At 45.3% G+C, this 15,465-nt stretch overlaps 2 protein-coding genes and 1 pseudogene across 2 annotated transcripts in view; 1 reads left to right on the forward strand and 2 right to left on the reverse strand.

Annotated features, from left to right (window-relative positions):
• Positions 1–7,034, forward strand: part of RNF10 (ring finger protein 10) — a 33,407-nt gene extending 26,373 nt beyond the window's left edge. Inside the window, exons 13-17 of the mRNA XM_007093567.3 lie at positions 1,213–1,368; positions 2,889–2,989; positions 5,836–5,893; positions 5,966–6,124; positions 6,748–7,034. Coding sequence (XP_007093629.2) covers positions 1,213–1,368; positions 2,889–2,989; positions 5,836–5,893; positions 5,966–6,124; positions 6,748–6,824 — 551 coding nt within the window. The 3' untranslated portion in view covers positions 6,825–7,034. The remainder of the gene's footprint in view (positions 1–1,212; positions 1,369–2,888; positions 2,990–5,835; positions 5,894–5,965; positions 6,125–6,747) is intronic.
• On the reverse strand, positions 3,568–3,848 carry LOC122232409 (annotated as a pseudogene).
• A 1,165-nt stretch (positions 7,035–8,199) lies between the features above and the next one.
• Positions 8,200–11,147, reverse strand: POP5 (POP5 homolog, ribonuclease P/MRP subunit). Its single transcript, XM_007093554.3, has 5 exons — positions 11,030–11,147; positions 10,802–10,944; positions 9,504–9,653; positions 9,240–9,323; positions 8,200–9,142 (listed from the first exon to the last, which is right to left on the reverse strand). The coding sequence occupies exons 1-5, from the start codon at positions 11,047–11,049 to the stop codon at positions 9,027–9,029; spliced, it is 513 nt and encodes a 170-aa protein (XP_007093616.1). The 5' UTR covers positions 11,050–11,147; the 3' UTR covers positions 8,200–9,026.
• Between the last annotated feature and the right edge of the window lie 4,318 nt (positions 11,148–15,465).

Consider the following 15,465-nt stretch of genomic DNA (forward strand, 5'->3'; position numbering starts at 1 on the left):
TGATCCCACCGTTGACTCTATTAAAGGAGACCTCTGTATACCGCAAGTCTGCCAAGAGAGTAAGATATAGTAGAAACCTTGACAAACTAGGAAATCTATGCAGGAGGTTAGATTTAAGAGCTCTTTCATGTAAGTACAGAGTCTTTTGATCTGCTTCTTCAACATAAGCTTCATTGAATCCAGGAGATTAGTGTGACATGAGAGTGTACTTACTTATCCTCCAGAAAACAAAGAATCGAGTCCTCAGCCAGGGAAAGGACTTCACTGTTTTGACTACATGTTTATGGTGGTAAACATAAATTTTACTTCTCCAACTGGGATAAGTGTATAGCTGGGGTCCCAATGCTGTGTAGGTATTTGGCACATTTCCTAAATAATTGAAAAAAACTGATGTTTCAGGTACAGGGGCTTTTTTAATTTTACCTTCTTTATTATAGAAACACCCAAAGACAAGTACATAGAATAATATAATTAACCATCATGTATAATATTTGGCTTCAGTTAAGAACAGAGCAAAGATTTTTTTATTTTTACTTACTTTTTAAGATTTTATTTTAAATGTTTTTTTTTTTGAGAGAGAGAGGGATGGAGAGAACACGTGCATGAGTGGGGGAGGGGCAGAAAGAGAGGGAGACAAAGAATCCGAAGCAGGCTGAAGGTGCAGAGCTTGATGAGGGACTCGAACCCACGAACCGTGAGATCATGACCTGAGCTGAAGTCAGATGCTTAACTGACTGAGCCACCCAGGTGTGCCTAAGATTTTATTTTTAAGTGATCTCTACACCTAATGTGGGGCTTGAACTTAACCCTGAGATTAAGAGTTGCATGCTCTACCAACTGAGCCAGCCAGGTGCCCCCAAAAAGGGTTTTATTTAAAAAAAAATATATATAGGGGTCCTGGGTGGCTCATTTGGTTAAGTGTCAGACTTCAGCTCAGGTCATGATCTCACAGTTTGTGAGTTGAAGCCTCACATCGGGCTTTCTCTCTGCCCCTCCCGTGCTTATGCGTGTGTGTGCACGTTCTCTTTCTCAAAGTAAACATTTCAAAAAATCAATAAAAATATAAAGTGACAATTACTATAAATTTGGGTTTTAAAGCGTGTTTACATACCTTAGAGCCTTGGGGGATTCATATTGACTATCCACAACTGTTGGAAAAGATTTGAGGAATATTCTAAATGGCCCTACTGTACTCTTCTTTTTTCTTTGTAGATCCAGAAGTCCACATTCCCCTAGAGAATCTACAGCAGTTTCCTGCCTTCAATTCCTATACCTGCACCTCTGATTCTGCTTTGGGTCCCACCAGCACCGAGGGCCATGGTGCCCTCTCCCTGTCTCCTCTTAGCAGAAGTCCAGGTTCCCAAGCAGGTAAATGAGTTGGGATTTAAAGAATGAAGTTGCCCACCAGCCACAGACCTTAAGCAAGGCCCTAGTGTCTGAATTTGTTAACTCTAACCTACTCAGTATGGTGGGATTTTTAGGTGATTAACCTTACTTTGGGTAGTTAATATATTTCTGGGGTACATCAGATTTTTGCCATTTGATTCACCTTTCTGATTGGCTGTACTACTTTATACCCTGCTGTTTTCTAAAAACCTCAAAACCTCAAGGCAGCTCATATGGCAGGAAAGTTAAACTTAGATTCTTCCCTGTGACCCAGCTGTTTTATTTCTAAAGATTTTTTAAGTGTTTTATTTAATCAATTTACTATTATTATTATTATTATTATTATTATTATTATTATTTTGGAGAAGGAGAGAGCACGTAAGCAGGGGAGAGATTGAGGAGGATAGAGGATCTGAAGCAGGCTCCATGCTGACAGCTGAGAGCCTGATGTGGGGCTCAAACTCATGAACTGTGAGATCATGACCTGAGCCGAAGTTGGATACATAACCAACTGAGCCACGCAGGTGCCCCTCTGCCAGCCATTTTAAATAAAATGTCCAAGAGCAGAATATTTAAAGCTCTTGGTGACTGCTATGATCATATGCCTGTCACTTTGCAGATTAGGAACCTGAGGCTGAGGCAGGGGCTTAGTGACAGGGACTGTGACTGTAACCTGCATCTTGAGGGCTGTATGCACAACTATTATGCTTTTTAGTCTAAGAAGAGAGCTGAAATACAGAGGAATATGGCAGAACATCAACTACATTATCTGTGATAAAAAATTGGTTGTGTATGTGCTTTCACATACTAGCTTTTTTGAAGGAATGGGCTTTAATGTATTGAAGCAAGAGCAGCTGGATAGTCCTAGGACTGAAAGTACTGAATAGCCCTGGCTGACTGTGGAAGGGCCTGCTACTGGGAGAGTGAATAGAGGCCTCTCCCTTCCAGCAGTGATCAGGGCAGTGGGTAGACCTGTGGGAAATGCCCAACTCTATCTAGGTCAGAAAGGATGGAGAAGACTGTTACCTGGGGAGTATCGGGGGAAAGCTTGCATCTTCCTGTTGGATATTGCCCATTTGGATGTGTGTTTTGGATACTAACTGAATAGTGCAGGTCATACCCATCTGGCTGGAACATAAAGGCTGACCTGATTAAATTTTATCTTTTTGTTAGAACATTTTCATTCACATAAAACCAGTCCATGACATACCGGTACCTAGGCCTTGAGAGTCAGCTGGTGTGGAAAGGGGTTTTTTTTTTGGCATGGAAATAGATTCTGCCATGTTTTCTAGTATTACTGTGATCACTAAACTTTTGTTTCCCTAGATCACTAGTATGAATAATAGGCCATGTTCTTGACTTTATAAGAACATGGCAGAATTGAAATTGGATCAAGGTTTGCTTTTTGTGGTGGGGCTGGTAATTATCTAGACCTGATTCAGGGTTCATCTCTTCTCTCTTGGAACTCGACTTATATAATCAGGTCTCTGGTTTCTTTTCAGACTTTCTGCTGACCCCTCTGTCACCGACTGCCAGTCAGGGCAGTCCTTCATTCTGCGTTGGGAGTCTGGAAGAAGACTCTCCCTTCCCTTCCTTTGCCCAGGTAAATCTTTGCTTGTGAAGCAGTTCACAGGTATTTAACGTGAGCTCTGCTGCTTGTACTTTCTGGAAATCTTTGCGCTGGAGGAGAGACTTCCAGGCTAATGTTGTATTGATAGTAATAATCATGGAAAGCTTTTTTTAAGAGGAAATCTTCTAGTTTTAGTTTCAGATGTTATTGTAGACTTCCCAAAGAAAGAGGCCAAGAGTAGCTGAGGGAGAATCAGAGCTTTAGTTTTTTAACAGATCATTAAATACTTGGGTACTAAGTGTTGTTTTAGGGGCTGGGGAGATACCAATTTCAGCTGGTCCCTGGTTCTAGGACTTCTGATTCAGGTGGTATGTACCTGTTACATATAATAAACCATTTCTCTTTGCTTTGGGAAGGGAAAGGTGGTCTTGGTTGTCCTATAACTAGCCAAACTGTCTTCCTTGGGCAGCTGAGTTAGAGGAACACTAGGCTAGTGAAACTTGATGTCAGATCTTTTTGTGTTCTGTTTTATTCTTTAAGTGTTTTTATTTTATGTAAAACAAGATGGCATTAAGGTAGGTTTCTTGGATGACCCATTCAAGGAAGTTCACTTAATCCAATTTACTGAAGCCTGTATCCTTTGCAAACCGACGGAAACACTGGCAGCACATAGGCTGTATTTCTGAATCAGACCATGCCGGTTTGGCAGACACAGCAAACCCTGGCCAGATTTCCTCAGCCGGCTCCCATAAAGCTGGTGACCCATCTTGTTCTCTTGGATGCAGTGAGGCAGAGATGTCAGATCATTTTATTAACCTTTAAAATAACAAACACTCAGTATTCCTGCATTAAGATAACTGAGGAGGATGGATGGACAGCTTGCTGAACACCCCCTTTAGAAGTTAGTATTAACCTTTTGGGGCTAGTTTGGGATCATTAGCTTAACAGTTCTTTAGAGCGGGTGATAGTGGAGGTTTCTCACGTTTCTCAGTGTGTGCTGAGATAGAAGCAGGAATTGGACTTTGGTAAGTCGAGTCCTGAAGTCAAGGAGGAAGAAATAATTGAGAGCAATCTTGAGTATTAACTGATAGGTTTCAGAAGTTATAAGCAAGTGGTTCCCAGGAATTATGTCAAATGCTTAAATTTGTTTTTGTTTTTTAGTGTTTATTTATAGAGAGAGAGTGATCGAGCAGGGGGAGGGGCAGAGAGAGAGGGGAGAGAAAATCCCAAGCAGGCTCCATGCTGTCAGTGTTGAGTCTGATGCGGGGCTTGATCTCACAAACTGTGAGATTATGACCTGAGCCGAAATCAGGAGTTGGACGCTTAACTGACTTGAGCCTACCCATGGACCCCTGAAGTTGTTTTTTAAACTAGGTTTTATTGCTGTTGCTTTTTTCAGCTTTATATGTTGAACAACTTCAAACTTAAAAGTGTTGAATAGCATAATGAACGCTCATACCTTTCACCTAGGTTCACCCGTTGTTAGCATTTTGCTATATGTGCTTTCTCTTTTTATTGTTATACTGTATTGAAAACATTAGACCTCCTGAATGAGTTTACCACCAACTGTTTACGAGATAAGTGCCCCCAAATGATATTCTTCTATATGATCACATTTGTCATGATCACATAAAAGAAATTCAGCTAATTGAGTATCTAATACAGTACTTATTTCTTATTTCTCCATGTCTCAGTGGTCTTGTATTGTTTTCAGTCCGGTCGAAAAAAAAGACTGCTCATTGCATGTGTTTGTCAAGTCTCTTTAGTCTTCTGTGATCTGTAACAGTTTCTCTAGCCTCTCTTTGTTTTCTTCCTGTGGCATGGATATTTTTGAAGCATCCAGGCCAGTTGTTGTATATAGTGTCCTGCAGTTTGGATTTGTCTGTTTATTTTTTCATGAGTGGATTCAGGTTAAACATTTAAACATTTATGGCAAGAGTAACACATAGGTGATAGATGTTTTAATGGCCTTTTAAGATGATTCAGATTCCATACTCTTTGGACCCCTAACTCCCAAGGACCGAGGGAAAAGATCATCCAAGTGGTACATGATGAAGAAAGGTTATTCAGTGAAATAAACCTCTGCCAACCCAACTCCATTTGAATAATATTGTACCTCACTTCGGGACACTTACTTTAGGATGACGCATTCTTATTTGAATCTCATGGGGCTTGTCTCTTGGTAGTTTTCCAGGGATAAAATTCAGCCTGCTTTGAGTTGCATGACACGTGTGGCCCTCAATAATTAAGAAGCTGGCCTTAGCCACCTGAGATGAAAGAATTCCTCATTCAGGGGCAGGAGGGATGGTTCTGATTTTATTGTACATGGAGGAATCTGGTCTATGATTGGATCTAAAAGTTAATTAAGGAGCTATTAGAAAAGCAGAGACTGAAGGGTAATGGCAGCTGTTGGAGCAGTTTTAGGATAAAGTTAAATTGATTTTCTTGGCCTTAAGTAACTGGAGTTCAATAACCAGGTGGTTCGTTTTGCTTATTCCAAGAGGTTTATATTTTAGGGGTCCCAAGAAGAGCAGGAAAAACTTACCAGAAGAAGGGAATGACACAGTCAGGATTCCCAGCTTGAGAGTCTGAGTAAGAACCTCTTGTCTAGTGAGTCCATGCACTGTTCTTTATCTGTTTCCTAAGGAACAACACAGGCTTTGGTTTCCCACCTTGGGGGTTTACTGCTAGTTCTCTTGGTCAGGATATAGAGGACATGACTGAAACAGTATGTTAAGGAGAGAAGTACTTGGAAAATCCTTTTTTCCAGAGGTGATAGTTCTTTGTGCCCTTAGCCAGTTAGTGTCAAGACATAAGTCTGGGAAAGAAATTGGATCAGTTGCTTAAATTCTTCTCTCCCTTCTTTCCCACCTTGGCAGATGCTGAGAGTTGGAAAAGCAAAAGCAGATGTGTGGCCCAAAACTGCTCCAAAGAAAGGTGAGAATGGCCCTCTGGTGGAAGGGGAGTTTGGCTCCTTTCAGAAAGTAAATTAACACTGGTATTTTATAGATGAAAACAGCTTAGTTCCTCCTGCTCCTGTGGACAGCGATGGGGAGAGTGATAACTCAGACCGTGTTCCTGTGCCCAGTTTCCAAAATTCCTTCAGCCAAGCTATTGAAGCAGCCTTCATGAAACTGGACACACCAGCTACTTCAGATCCCCTCTCTGGTAAAGGCAAAGAAACGGAGTGCTCAGTACAGAGTTGTCATTCCCACCTGGATCCAGTGGTGGGCATCACTAATTAGTCAGGCACTTTTCTCTTGAGCCCCTAGGCTCACATGCTCATGTCAGCTAATAGTCCATTTAGTATGTCAGCTAGGACGTTTTTGCCACCCCAAATTAACTGTTGAGGCCCAGCTGTGAAATTCTGAAAAACTCTGTATTTTTTCCCTCTAAGACGTAGTGGAGAGTAGATTTTAGAATCCTGAGTTTGGTAGAAGGTGGCCAATAGGTGGAGAAGTCAGGCTTGAAGCCCACGCCACTCTGTAGTATTCAGTTAGACAAGATCACTAGCATTCGTGGTGTGCCTTTGCTGTGCCTACCTAGCCTTGTGCTCATTTTATTCTCCCAACGACCATATTAAATGGGTAGGACTATGTTACAGATGAGGAAACGGGTCTAGGGATGTAAAGTGACTTGCCCAGATCCCTGGAGTGTGCAAGGACTGGTATCTGGATCCAGGGGGGTCTTCATCCTAGAACCTTAACTGCCACTCTGAGACTCTCCGGGACGAAACTGGCTGGGGTAAGGGGATGGCATTCTAAGCAAGTTCTTTCTGTGTTTCCATTTAGAAGAGAAAGGAGGAAAGAAAAGAAAAAAACAGAAACAAAAGCTCCTGTTCAGCACCTCAGTCGTCCACACCAAGTGACACTACTGGCCCCGGCTACCTTCTCCATCTGGTTTTCTTTTTCCTGTGCTTTTGTTTTGCTGCTGTAATTTTTAAGTATTTGAGTTTGAACAGATTAGCTCTGGGGGGGAGGGGGTTTCCACAGCGTGAGGGGGAACCAAGAAAATTTTAAATACAGTGTATTTTCCAGCTTCCCGTCTTTACACCAAAATAAAGTATTGACACACAAGAGATCTCTCTTCCTGCCAAGATTTTTAGTTTGTTACCAGGTTAGTCTTTTTGCCCCATGTAATTAGTTTTTCTCAACCCAAATAAGTTTGAGTTCCTTCAACATCCCGCAGAGCAGCCCAAACCAGAGTGTTCTATGTTCTAGCACTGTTCTACTGACATGTCAGGGCATCATGGCTTCAACACACCTATCAGTGTGTCTTTTAAAAACAGTTGAATCTTTCCTGTTTAGTTCTCCTCTTGTTAAAGAAACAGAAGGATGGGAATAAAACAGACTTAGGATACCCAGCCTGAATTGCAGTTTTTCTTCTGAGAAATGGTCAGCTGTGGTGCCAGACCTGGGTTGCTTACATATGTGATGGAGGGTTTTACACCTCTTGAATGTGGCTTCTGTTTGGCAAGGAAAGGTGTAATTGTCACTAAAGAAGGCCTGGAACCTGCCAACTTTTAGGTCAAGCCTGTTAAAAGTGACAGTGGCCTCAGTTGTAGGAGCGGCAGAGCAGGGCAGGTTTGAAAGCGGTGGGGTACCCACTGCCTCCTTTTGTCTGAAGTGGTCTATGCCTTGGTTTCAGCTGAATTTGAGTGATGTGAATTATTTTGCTGCTTAATAAAGTGACCTCTAGGTATAGTAGAATGTGAAGGCAAATAGTTGCAATAAATCACTTGCACAAGCAATGCGAACTTTCTGGTTTTTTAAAGTTCATTATAGGTTAGATAGACATACCTCTTAAATAGGTTAAGACTTTTTTTTTTTTTTAAGTTTATTCTGAGAGAGTGTGGGAGAGGGGAGAGAGAGAGAGAGAATCCCTCAAGCAGGCCCTGCACTGTCAGCACAGTCCCTGACAGTGGGGGCCCGAACTCACGAACCCTGAGAACATGACTTGAAAAAAATCAAGAGTCAGATGGACATTTAACTGACTGAGCCACCCAGGCTCCCCCTTAAATAGGTTAAAGTAACAACACTAGAAGTTTGAGCACTCTTATCATGGAGCAATGTCTCTCCTGGTGTCAGGCCCAAAGGGTTCTTGAGTTGGGCTTAGCTTTAACCCGTCATTCTTAAAAGGAAGAGGTTCAGAAATTCTGGAATAGGAACTCTCCTGGGTGGATGAGTGTGTTTCAGCCCTGAAAATGAGGGAACATGTTGAAACAAAAATTACAAATCCTTCTGTTAAATGTGTAAGGGACTCCGAATAACATGTTTTATTCAAAAAAACATCCTAGAAATGTCATTAGTAGGTAGTAGATCAAAACCTTCCTGCTTCTGTGAGTCTGGCAGGGTCACGGGTTTTCAGGTACCTGTCAGGTGAAAGACAGGGAAGGGAGGAATTGCAGAAAACTACTGGAAGTTGGCAACTGCTGCTTGGCTTTGTAGTGATGTCAGGCAAGGCTAGGTTTTGTTTCCCCTCAAGAAAAGTGCAAAAACTGTCATCCTGTTACCTGATTATTATTGGTAAGGAATCTGGCATTTTTAAGGCCCTGTGGGTCAGGACTGAGACCAGCTATAAATTTGTACCAGTTCACTTGCTGTGTCTCACCAATACACTTACTCTGAGTGACTTGGGATACTTAGGGTTCATCCTAGGGATTGGGGCACAGGGCTCAAGTGGGGGGCTATGCATCTGCTATCCTATAGGGGAGCCAGTCTTCCCAGTGAGGCCAGGGGTTGAGGGGGAAGGAGACCTGGCCAAACTTGAACGTAAGTAAGCTAAATGCTACAGAAGCCAAGGACATTTATTAAACCTACTCTGGCCAGGCAATTAGATACAGAGATGTCTGTAACCACAGGGGCTTCACCTGCAGAACCACTTAACCAGGCACTAGTAGGTAAAAGTGACTTCAGTTTAAGTGAACACATCCTCCATTTTAAGCTGATAACCTGGCCTCTGGTCAGCAGTCCTCCAGTTTGGGAAACCGTAGTAGATGCTGCTGCCTCCCAAAATGTCCTGTTCCAACAAGTGGGCCCTGAATCTTGGGCATAGCATAGCCTGCAGAAATTCACTCCATTGCTTCAGAAGGCTCCTCACTGCCACTATCTGAAAGCTGCTCCTCATCTGACCTCTCCTCTAGTAAACAGCTTCTTGTGACAGACTTCTGGATAGCTTCCCGCTCTCCTGGAAAGGCAGACAGCAGGGATGAAAGAGGTCTTTGGGAGTGACCTCTTACTCAGGTTAGTTACTGTTCAGTGGGCACTGGGCTAATGTCACTTACCTTCATCAGTGCAGTTCTGCAATAACATCAATAGCTGTCTCCTGTTGTAACGAATCAGGAACTTCTGACATGTTCGGATTGTACCTGGCACATGAAAGAGCTTTGTGGTCAACAGCTTGTGAAAGGTGTCTGCTTCAAGTCTTTCCAAGCTAGGTGAAAACGTCTTGTTCTTGGCAGGATAGCAGGAAGACCCACCCGCTGTCAAGGCTGAACCCTGAACCTGTTAGTATTAGAAATCAGCAACCATACCATATGCACCCCTACCTCCCACGTGCAAAGTGTTAAGAAAACACGGGTAACGGTGTCCTTTGTTCTCCAAGTATGTGATGAAAGGAAGAGCTGAGCACACGAGTTGGTAGAATTCTTTCCGGCATCGAAGTAGCACTATTCCAGTATAGGCATTGAGGTATCGCACTACAGGGAACAAAATCATTTTGGGAGACTTTGGATTCACTTAAAAATCTTAAGACTAATTGAGAGTCTACTAGGTGACAGGCAGTGGCACTTGGGATGTATTATCAAGTGGGTAAAAACAAATTCCTAAAGGAAAAGAGCTTTAGAACACACCTTCATTTATGGAAAGGGGATAAACCATATCCAGTGCTTTGCACACCACTCGGAACTGGTGAATGAACTCAGAATTATAAATGCTCTTCTAAATCACTGATAAGTGAGGTTGGGGCTAGCAGAGATCCACCTTCCTCAGAGAAAACTCTTGGCTGAAAGGTGGTTCTATTGCAACTGGGCTCTGTAGGTCTTGAAGCAGCCAACTGCAAATGACCTGATGTAGAATTGTGCCTGTCTGCATGCATGTGATTCTCCAGTATTCAATTTTGAGCACAGGGTAAAGGAGGGAACGAATTTAAAAAACTTGATGCTGTGGGAAGAATCCTCTTCCTCATTTAGATACACACAATTATGAGTTCTATACTCTACCTGCCTGTACTATTAAGGGCTTTTTGGAGGTAATTTTGACAATTTTTCCCACCATAGGATGTCAATGTAACAAACAGCTTTCTCGGAACTATACACGTCTTCCCCCATTTAACTCATTATCCTGCTTAATTCAATCGCAATCCCCCAATATACTATGTCAAATAGGCAAAGGAGATTCTTGCCCCAAGCCCCATCGCCTTCTGCTTTTAGTTTTTTTTCCTTAAAAAAATTTTTTTTACTGCTTATTTTTGGGAGAGCGTGAGCGGGGTAGGGGCAGAGAGAGGGAGACACAGAATCCGAAGCAGGGGCTCCAGGCTCTGAGCTGTCAGCACAAGAGCTCTACCTGGGGCTGGAACTCACTGTCAGATCATGACCTGAGCTGAGGTCCGACGACACTTAACCAACTGAGCCACCCAGGCGCCCCCGCTTTTAGCTTTCTGCCTAACTTCGGACTCGTTCAGACTTCCGGCTCAGGCTTCAAGTGGCCTCAAGAGGACGATATCGTACAGTGAGGATTGTGTATCAGCTTGGAAGCTCCTGCGGTCACTCCTACCCCTTCCTTCTCCCTTTCCGCCCCCGTTCCCTCCCAAACCCGCCGTCCACCTAGTTCCCCAGCACCCTCGCACCCGCGAAGCCGATGGAGCAGGAGGCGGCGCCGAAAGTCCCGTGCACGCGAGCGATTGTGTCTCGTACGAGGCCGCCCAGCACTCGGTCCTCCAGACTCAGACGGCAGCGGGGGTCATCAGACACGACTTCGCAGAGCAGGTACCTGCGGAGGGCAGCAGGGAAGTGAGCGTGGAGCCGGGGCCGCGAGGACCTAACAGGGCAGGATTTGTCGAGCCGCCGCCGCTTACCTGTGCTTGAATCGCACCATGGCGGTCTCTGCTCCGGCTGCCCTACGCCCAAAGCGGATGTCGGCTTCGCTGGCGGCAAATGGGAAATTAGTTTCCGTAATCTTGCAGCCACTCAGAGAGGGAAGCAGGGTAAGAAGGCGGGGCTAGAGTGTTGGGAGGCCGAGCCCAATGTCAGTCTCCCTTAAGCCCCACCTCCCGCAAACGTTTGGAGGGCGCATGCGCCCTGCTGGACTGCCTCGTTGAGGTTTAGATATTCCGTGGTTGAGGTCCGCGGTTCCGTGGTGTATGGTTGCGTTGGGTGGTTCTGTTCCACGCCGGAGTTTGCAAATCTGTGTAGGAGGCAGCTGCTGCATTTGGGACTCTCGGGATGTCTGCTTTCTGTTACCTTGCAATACAGTTGTGTATGCATTTATATTCACTCCCTAAACTAGACGGTGGAATTTAAGAGGGCAAGACCCTGCACTTACACGCCTGGGATTGACACGGGAAATCGGACCCTTAGTTTCAGGTTAGAGCTCAGTTTAATTTTTTATTACAGCCAAATATGTTATTACTGTTTGGGTCTTTCAACAATGTTATGGAGACGGGTGTACTGTCTTGGTTTTTGTTTGCAAAAACAACCCTTGGTCGTTAAATTTTACTTTTTTTTTTTTAATGTTTACTTTTTTTAGAGAGCGCGAGTGGGGGAGGGGCAGAGAGAGAGAGAGAGAGGGAGAGCGAGAGAGAGAGAATTCAAAGCAGGCTCCCGGGCTCCAAGCTCTGAGCTGTCAGCACCAAGCCCTACGTGGGGCTTGAACCCTGGAACTGCGAGACCATGACCTGAGCCAAAATGGAACACTTAAGGGACTGAGCCACCCACGCGCCCCACATTTTACTTTTTTTAAACAGAAAAGTACAAAGAAGCAAATAAAAATAAATTATAATCCCAGCACTGAGAGCGAATAATTTATCATGTAGTGTATTTTCTTCCTGCTCTTTCCCCCTGTGCCAGTAATTCTCAAAGTGAGGTCCAGGGACCACTGGATTTTCTGAGACCCTTTCAGGAGTCCCCAAGGTCAAATACTTTAATAATAATACTAAGATGTTATTTGCCTTTTTCACTGTCTCAGAGTGGACAGTAAGGTTTTCCAGAGACTATGTGACATGTGCTGGCATCATTCTGATGGCTAATGGGATTTTGTATTGTTTTAAACATTTCTCAGTTTTATTTTGTTCATATGTACTTGAAATCTTCACATTTCTCAGTTTTAGTATCAATGGTAAGTATCAATATATCCTACAAAAGCAAAAACTCTTTGGGATCCTCAATAAATTTAAGAATGTAAAGGGGTCCTGACACAAAAAACAGAACTGCTGCCCTATGTTAAATTATATTTTTCCTTTTATTTTCTTACTAAGAATAGGATCAAGGGGCAGCCTGCATGGCTCAGTTGAGCATCTGACTCTTGATTTTGACTCAAGTCATGATCTCACAGTTGTGAGATTGAGTCCCGAGGTGGGCTCTCCTCTGACAGCACAAAACCTGCTTAGGATTCTCTCTCTCTCCCTCTCTCCCCACCCTTCCCCTGCTTGTACTCCCTCTCTCTCTCAAAATATATAAACAAACATTTAAAAATCTATGCAAAAAAAAAAAAAAGGTCGAAGTGTTTAGCACTTTTTATGGCTTTTTTTTTACAACTCTATTATTGAGGTATACCATGTATAATGTACATATTAAGTGTAAAGCTCAATGAATTTTTACATATGTCTAGACTGACTTTTGTAACTACCACCCCGATTAAGAGGGAGCATTTCCATACCTAAGAAATTTCCTTGCTTTCTAAAACCTTCCCAGAAGTAGCCTCTGTTCTGACTTCTCTCATAAGCTTTGCTTGTACTTGAACTTTATATGGATATCCAACAGCACGTGTGTGTGTCTCCTTTTGCTAAACCTAATGTCTTTAAGTTTCAGTCTGTTTGACTATATTTTCATGTCAGCCATTATGCAATGTTATTTTTCAGCTGCACAGTATTGCATTGTTTGGATGTAACAGTGCTAAAATGGTCACTGTTCCAATGACAGACATTCAAATTAGTCCCAGACTTTTTTGTCAGACCCGGTACTCTGGTGCACAGCTTTGTACCTTGGTCTTAATACTCATTCCTGTTTGTAGAATTGTGGAACTGGCTGGCCCTGTGAGGTCCGTGGAGGGAGGCCATTTATTTGCAAAATCTGGAAGGAATCCTCAGTTTTCCCCATCTCTCAACTCCTCGCCACCTTAAAGGAGGCATGTTGAGGAAGGAAGGGGTGGAGGGGAGGCGAGAGGGCAGTGGCTCTGCTGGGGGACCTGTGTCTTCTGCTACCTTTCCTCCTCCAAGAACAACCTGTTTATCCCCAAAAGGTCTCGCCAGCGTCCCCATTTGGCCAGCAGGGGGCGTCAGAGGCCTGTTGTGCGCTGAATAGAAAAAGAGCCTCAGAGCACCGCCCCCCTCCCGCCCACTCCGCTCGCGTCCCTAAAATAATTCCCCCAATACTTCCTAGCTTTCAATTCACTTAATCCCAACATCACGCCCATTTTATTGATGCAGCTGGGGCTCAGACCAAAGTTACATCCAGGAAGGAGCTAGATTAGAATTCGAACCCAAGGCCATCCGACTCGAGTCCTTGCCGTCGTCTATCCGGCTGCTGTCCGCTGTCCGGTGCACGGTTTTGTCTGTTCCCTCTCCATTTTCCAGCCACGTGCTGCCCGGGAGTTTAATTCATGTCCCTAGACCTCAGTTTCCTCATCTGTGCCGCAGGATGACGATGGTTCCTCGCAGTAGGGTGGATATGAGATAAACGAGATAACGGGGGCAAAACGCCTGGCACGGGGGGTGCACACAGGACACGCAATTTTGAGTGAAAATGATCTAGCCTTCCGCCCAGGCGTAGCCCCCGGAGCCGGCACACTGGAGCCGTCCTGGGCCTCCCCTCCTCCGGACCAGGTCCGTTTCCTCTGTCCGCCCCACGAGGGTCCAGACACCAACGGTGGCCCGGCGGCGGGGGCGGGCGGCGTGGGCGGTGCAGCCTGCTCCCCGCGGTAATTAGCCCGTGCCGGCTCCGGCTCCGCCAGCCGCTAATTACACGTCTCCTAATGAGGCCGGCGGCTGTTTGCAATCACCCGGGTCCCCGCCGCGCGGCGCGGGAGGCCGCTAGGGAATCCGCCCCCGGAGGCGTGGAGGGCGGCTGCCTCCTCCCGGGCGGCGGACGCGCGGGGCGCGACGCATATGTGCCCCGGGGGTGCGGGGTGCGGAAGGTCAGCCCGGCAGGGGCGGGGCGCTCACCCGCAGTCTCGCCTCGAATCTCTCCCACAGAGCCAGTATTCTCCCCACTTTACAGGTGAGGAAGGGCGCTGAGGCTCGAACTCCTGGGCACAAGGCTCAGGCCCAAGTAGGTTAATCGTGATTGGACCCCGAACCTGTGCGCTTACCTGATTCAGGTTCTTCCTGGAGCAGTGGAGGTACTTGCTGTTGTTTCCCCGGGACTTCTCTGAAGAGTAGGTCCCGGACCAGACAAACGAGGGGAAGATGGGGGTGCTTGGGAAACTTTCTCCAAGTGTCTTTTTTTTCCTTCTCATTTGAGAGTTCCCACCCTCATTTTGCCCTTTTGGATCAGACACAAGATGGAATATTAGCTTTGGCAAGAACTTTAAAACTTACTTGGAAACATAAGTCACAAGTCCCATTTCACAGACTAGAGCATCTGGAAGTTCCCTAGGACGTGGGTGAGGCAACTGCTAAAACGCTCTCTTTACATAGGGGATGGGAAGCTACCACTGTGCACGGTGTCCCAGGGGCTTATGGGGTGGGGTCCAGAGTAGCTGCTTTTAGTCTTCCTGGGGATCTTCTGCCCTTGCATGTCTTAGGCTCTCACTGTGTGCCAGGCACCGTGTAAGCACGTCGTGTTTGACTTCATTTAGTCCTCCGGACAACCCTGCGAGGGTGGGTCACGTTCTTCTCTGCGTTCAGGGAGCAAATGACTTGCCCAAGGTCATGCCGTAATTTCAGCAGACTAAAGACCTTTTGTCTTACCCCCACACCTGTGCTCTTAACCCCCTGTTCTCTACCTCCTCTGGGATGTCTGTGACCTAGAAGGATGTTCAGAGAAGGTGAACCCAATCAGGGCGTCGATCTGAAGGGACTTTGGCATCCAGGGGTCCCTATCAAGAGCCTGGATGCTGCCATGGTGGATAGTGGCAAAGGAAAATTGTATCTGCTTTGACATTTTGCTAAGCAGCTGCTGCTCATTAGGGGCTCCTGCTCCTCTAATCCAATCAACCAATTCCCTGTAAAACCTTTATGGGAACAATCTGGATGAAATTAAACCCTCCATCTGCCTGACCAGGGGCCTAGGGAACTGCTGCATCCTTGAGGCTGCATCCCTCAGACATGGCCCTCTCTGGACCTCAGAGACAGAG

The sequence above is a fragment of the Panthera tigris genome, chromosome D3, assembly GCF_018350195.1.
Source record: "Panthera tigris isolate Pti1 chromosome D3, P.tigris_Pti1_mat1.1, whole genome shotgun sequence".
NCBI lineage: Eukaryota > Metazoa > Chordata > Mammalia > Carnivora > Felidae > Panthera > Panthera tigris.

Bases quoted from the DNA above. Each gene is read 5' to 3' on its own strand.
- POP5 (XM_007093554.3), bottom strand. From the start codon at position 11,049: ATGGTGCGATTCAAGCACAG. The intron at 10,945-11,029 runs GTAAGCGGCGGC...TGCCCTCCGCAG, and splicing joins ATGGTGCGATTCAAGCACAG to GTACCTGCTCTGCGAAGTCG. The intron at 9,143-9,239 runs GTAAGTGACATT...CTGCCTTTCCAG, and splicing joins GCAGAACTGCACTGATGAAG to GAGAGCGGGAAGCTATCCAG.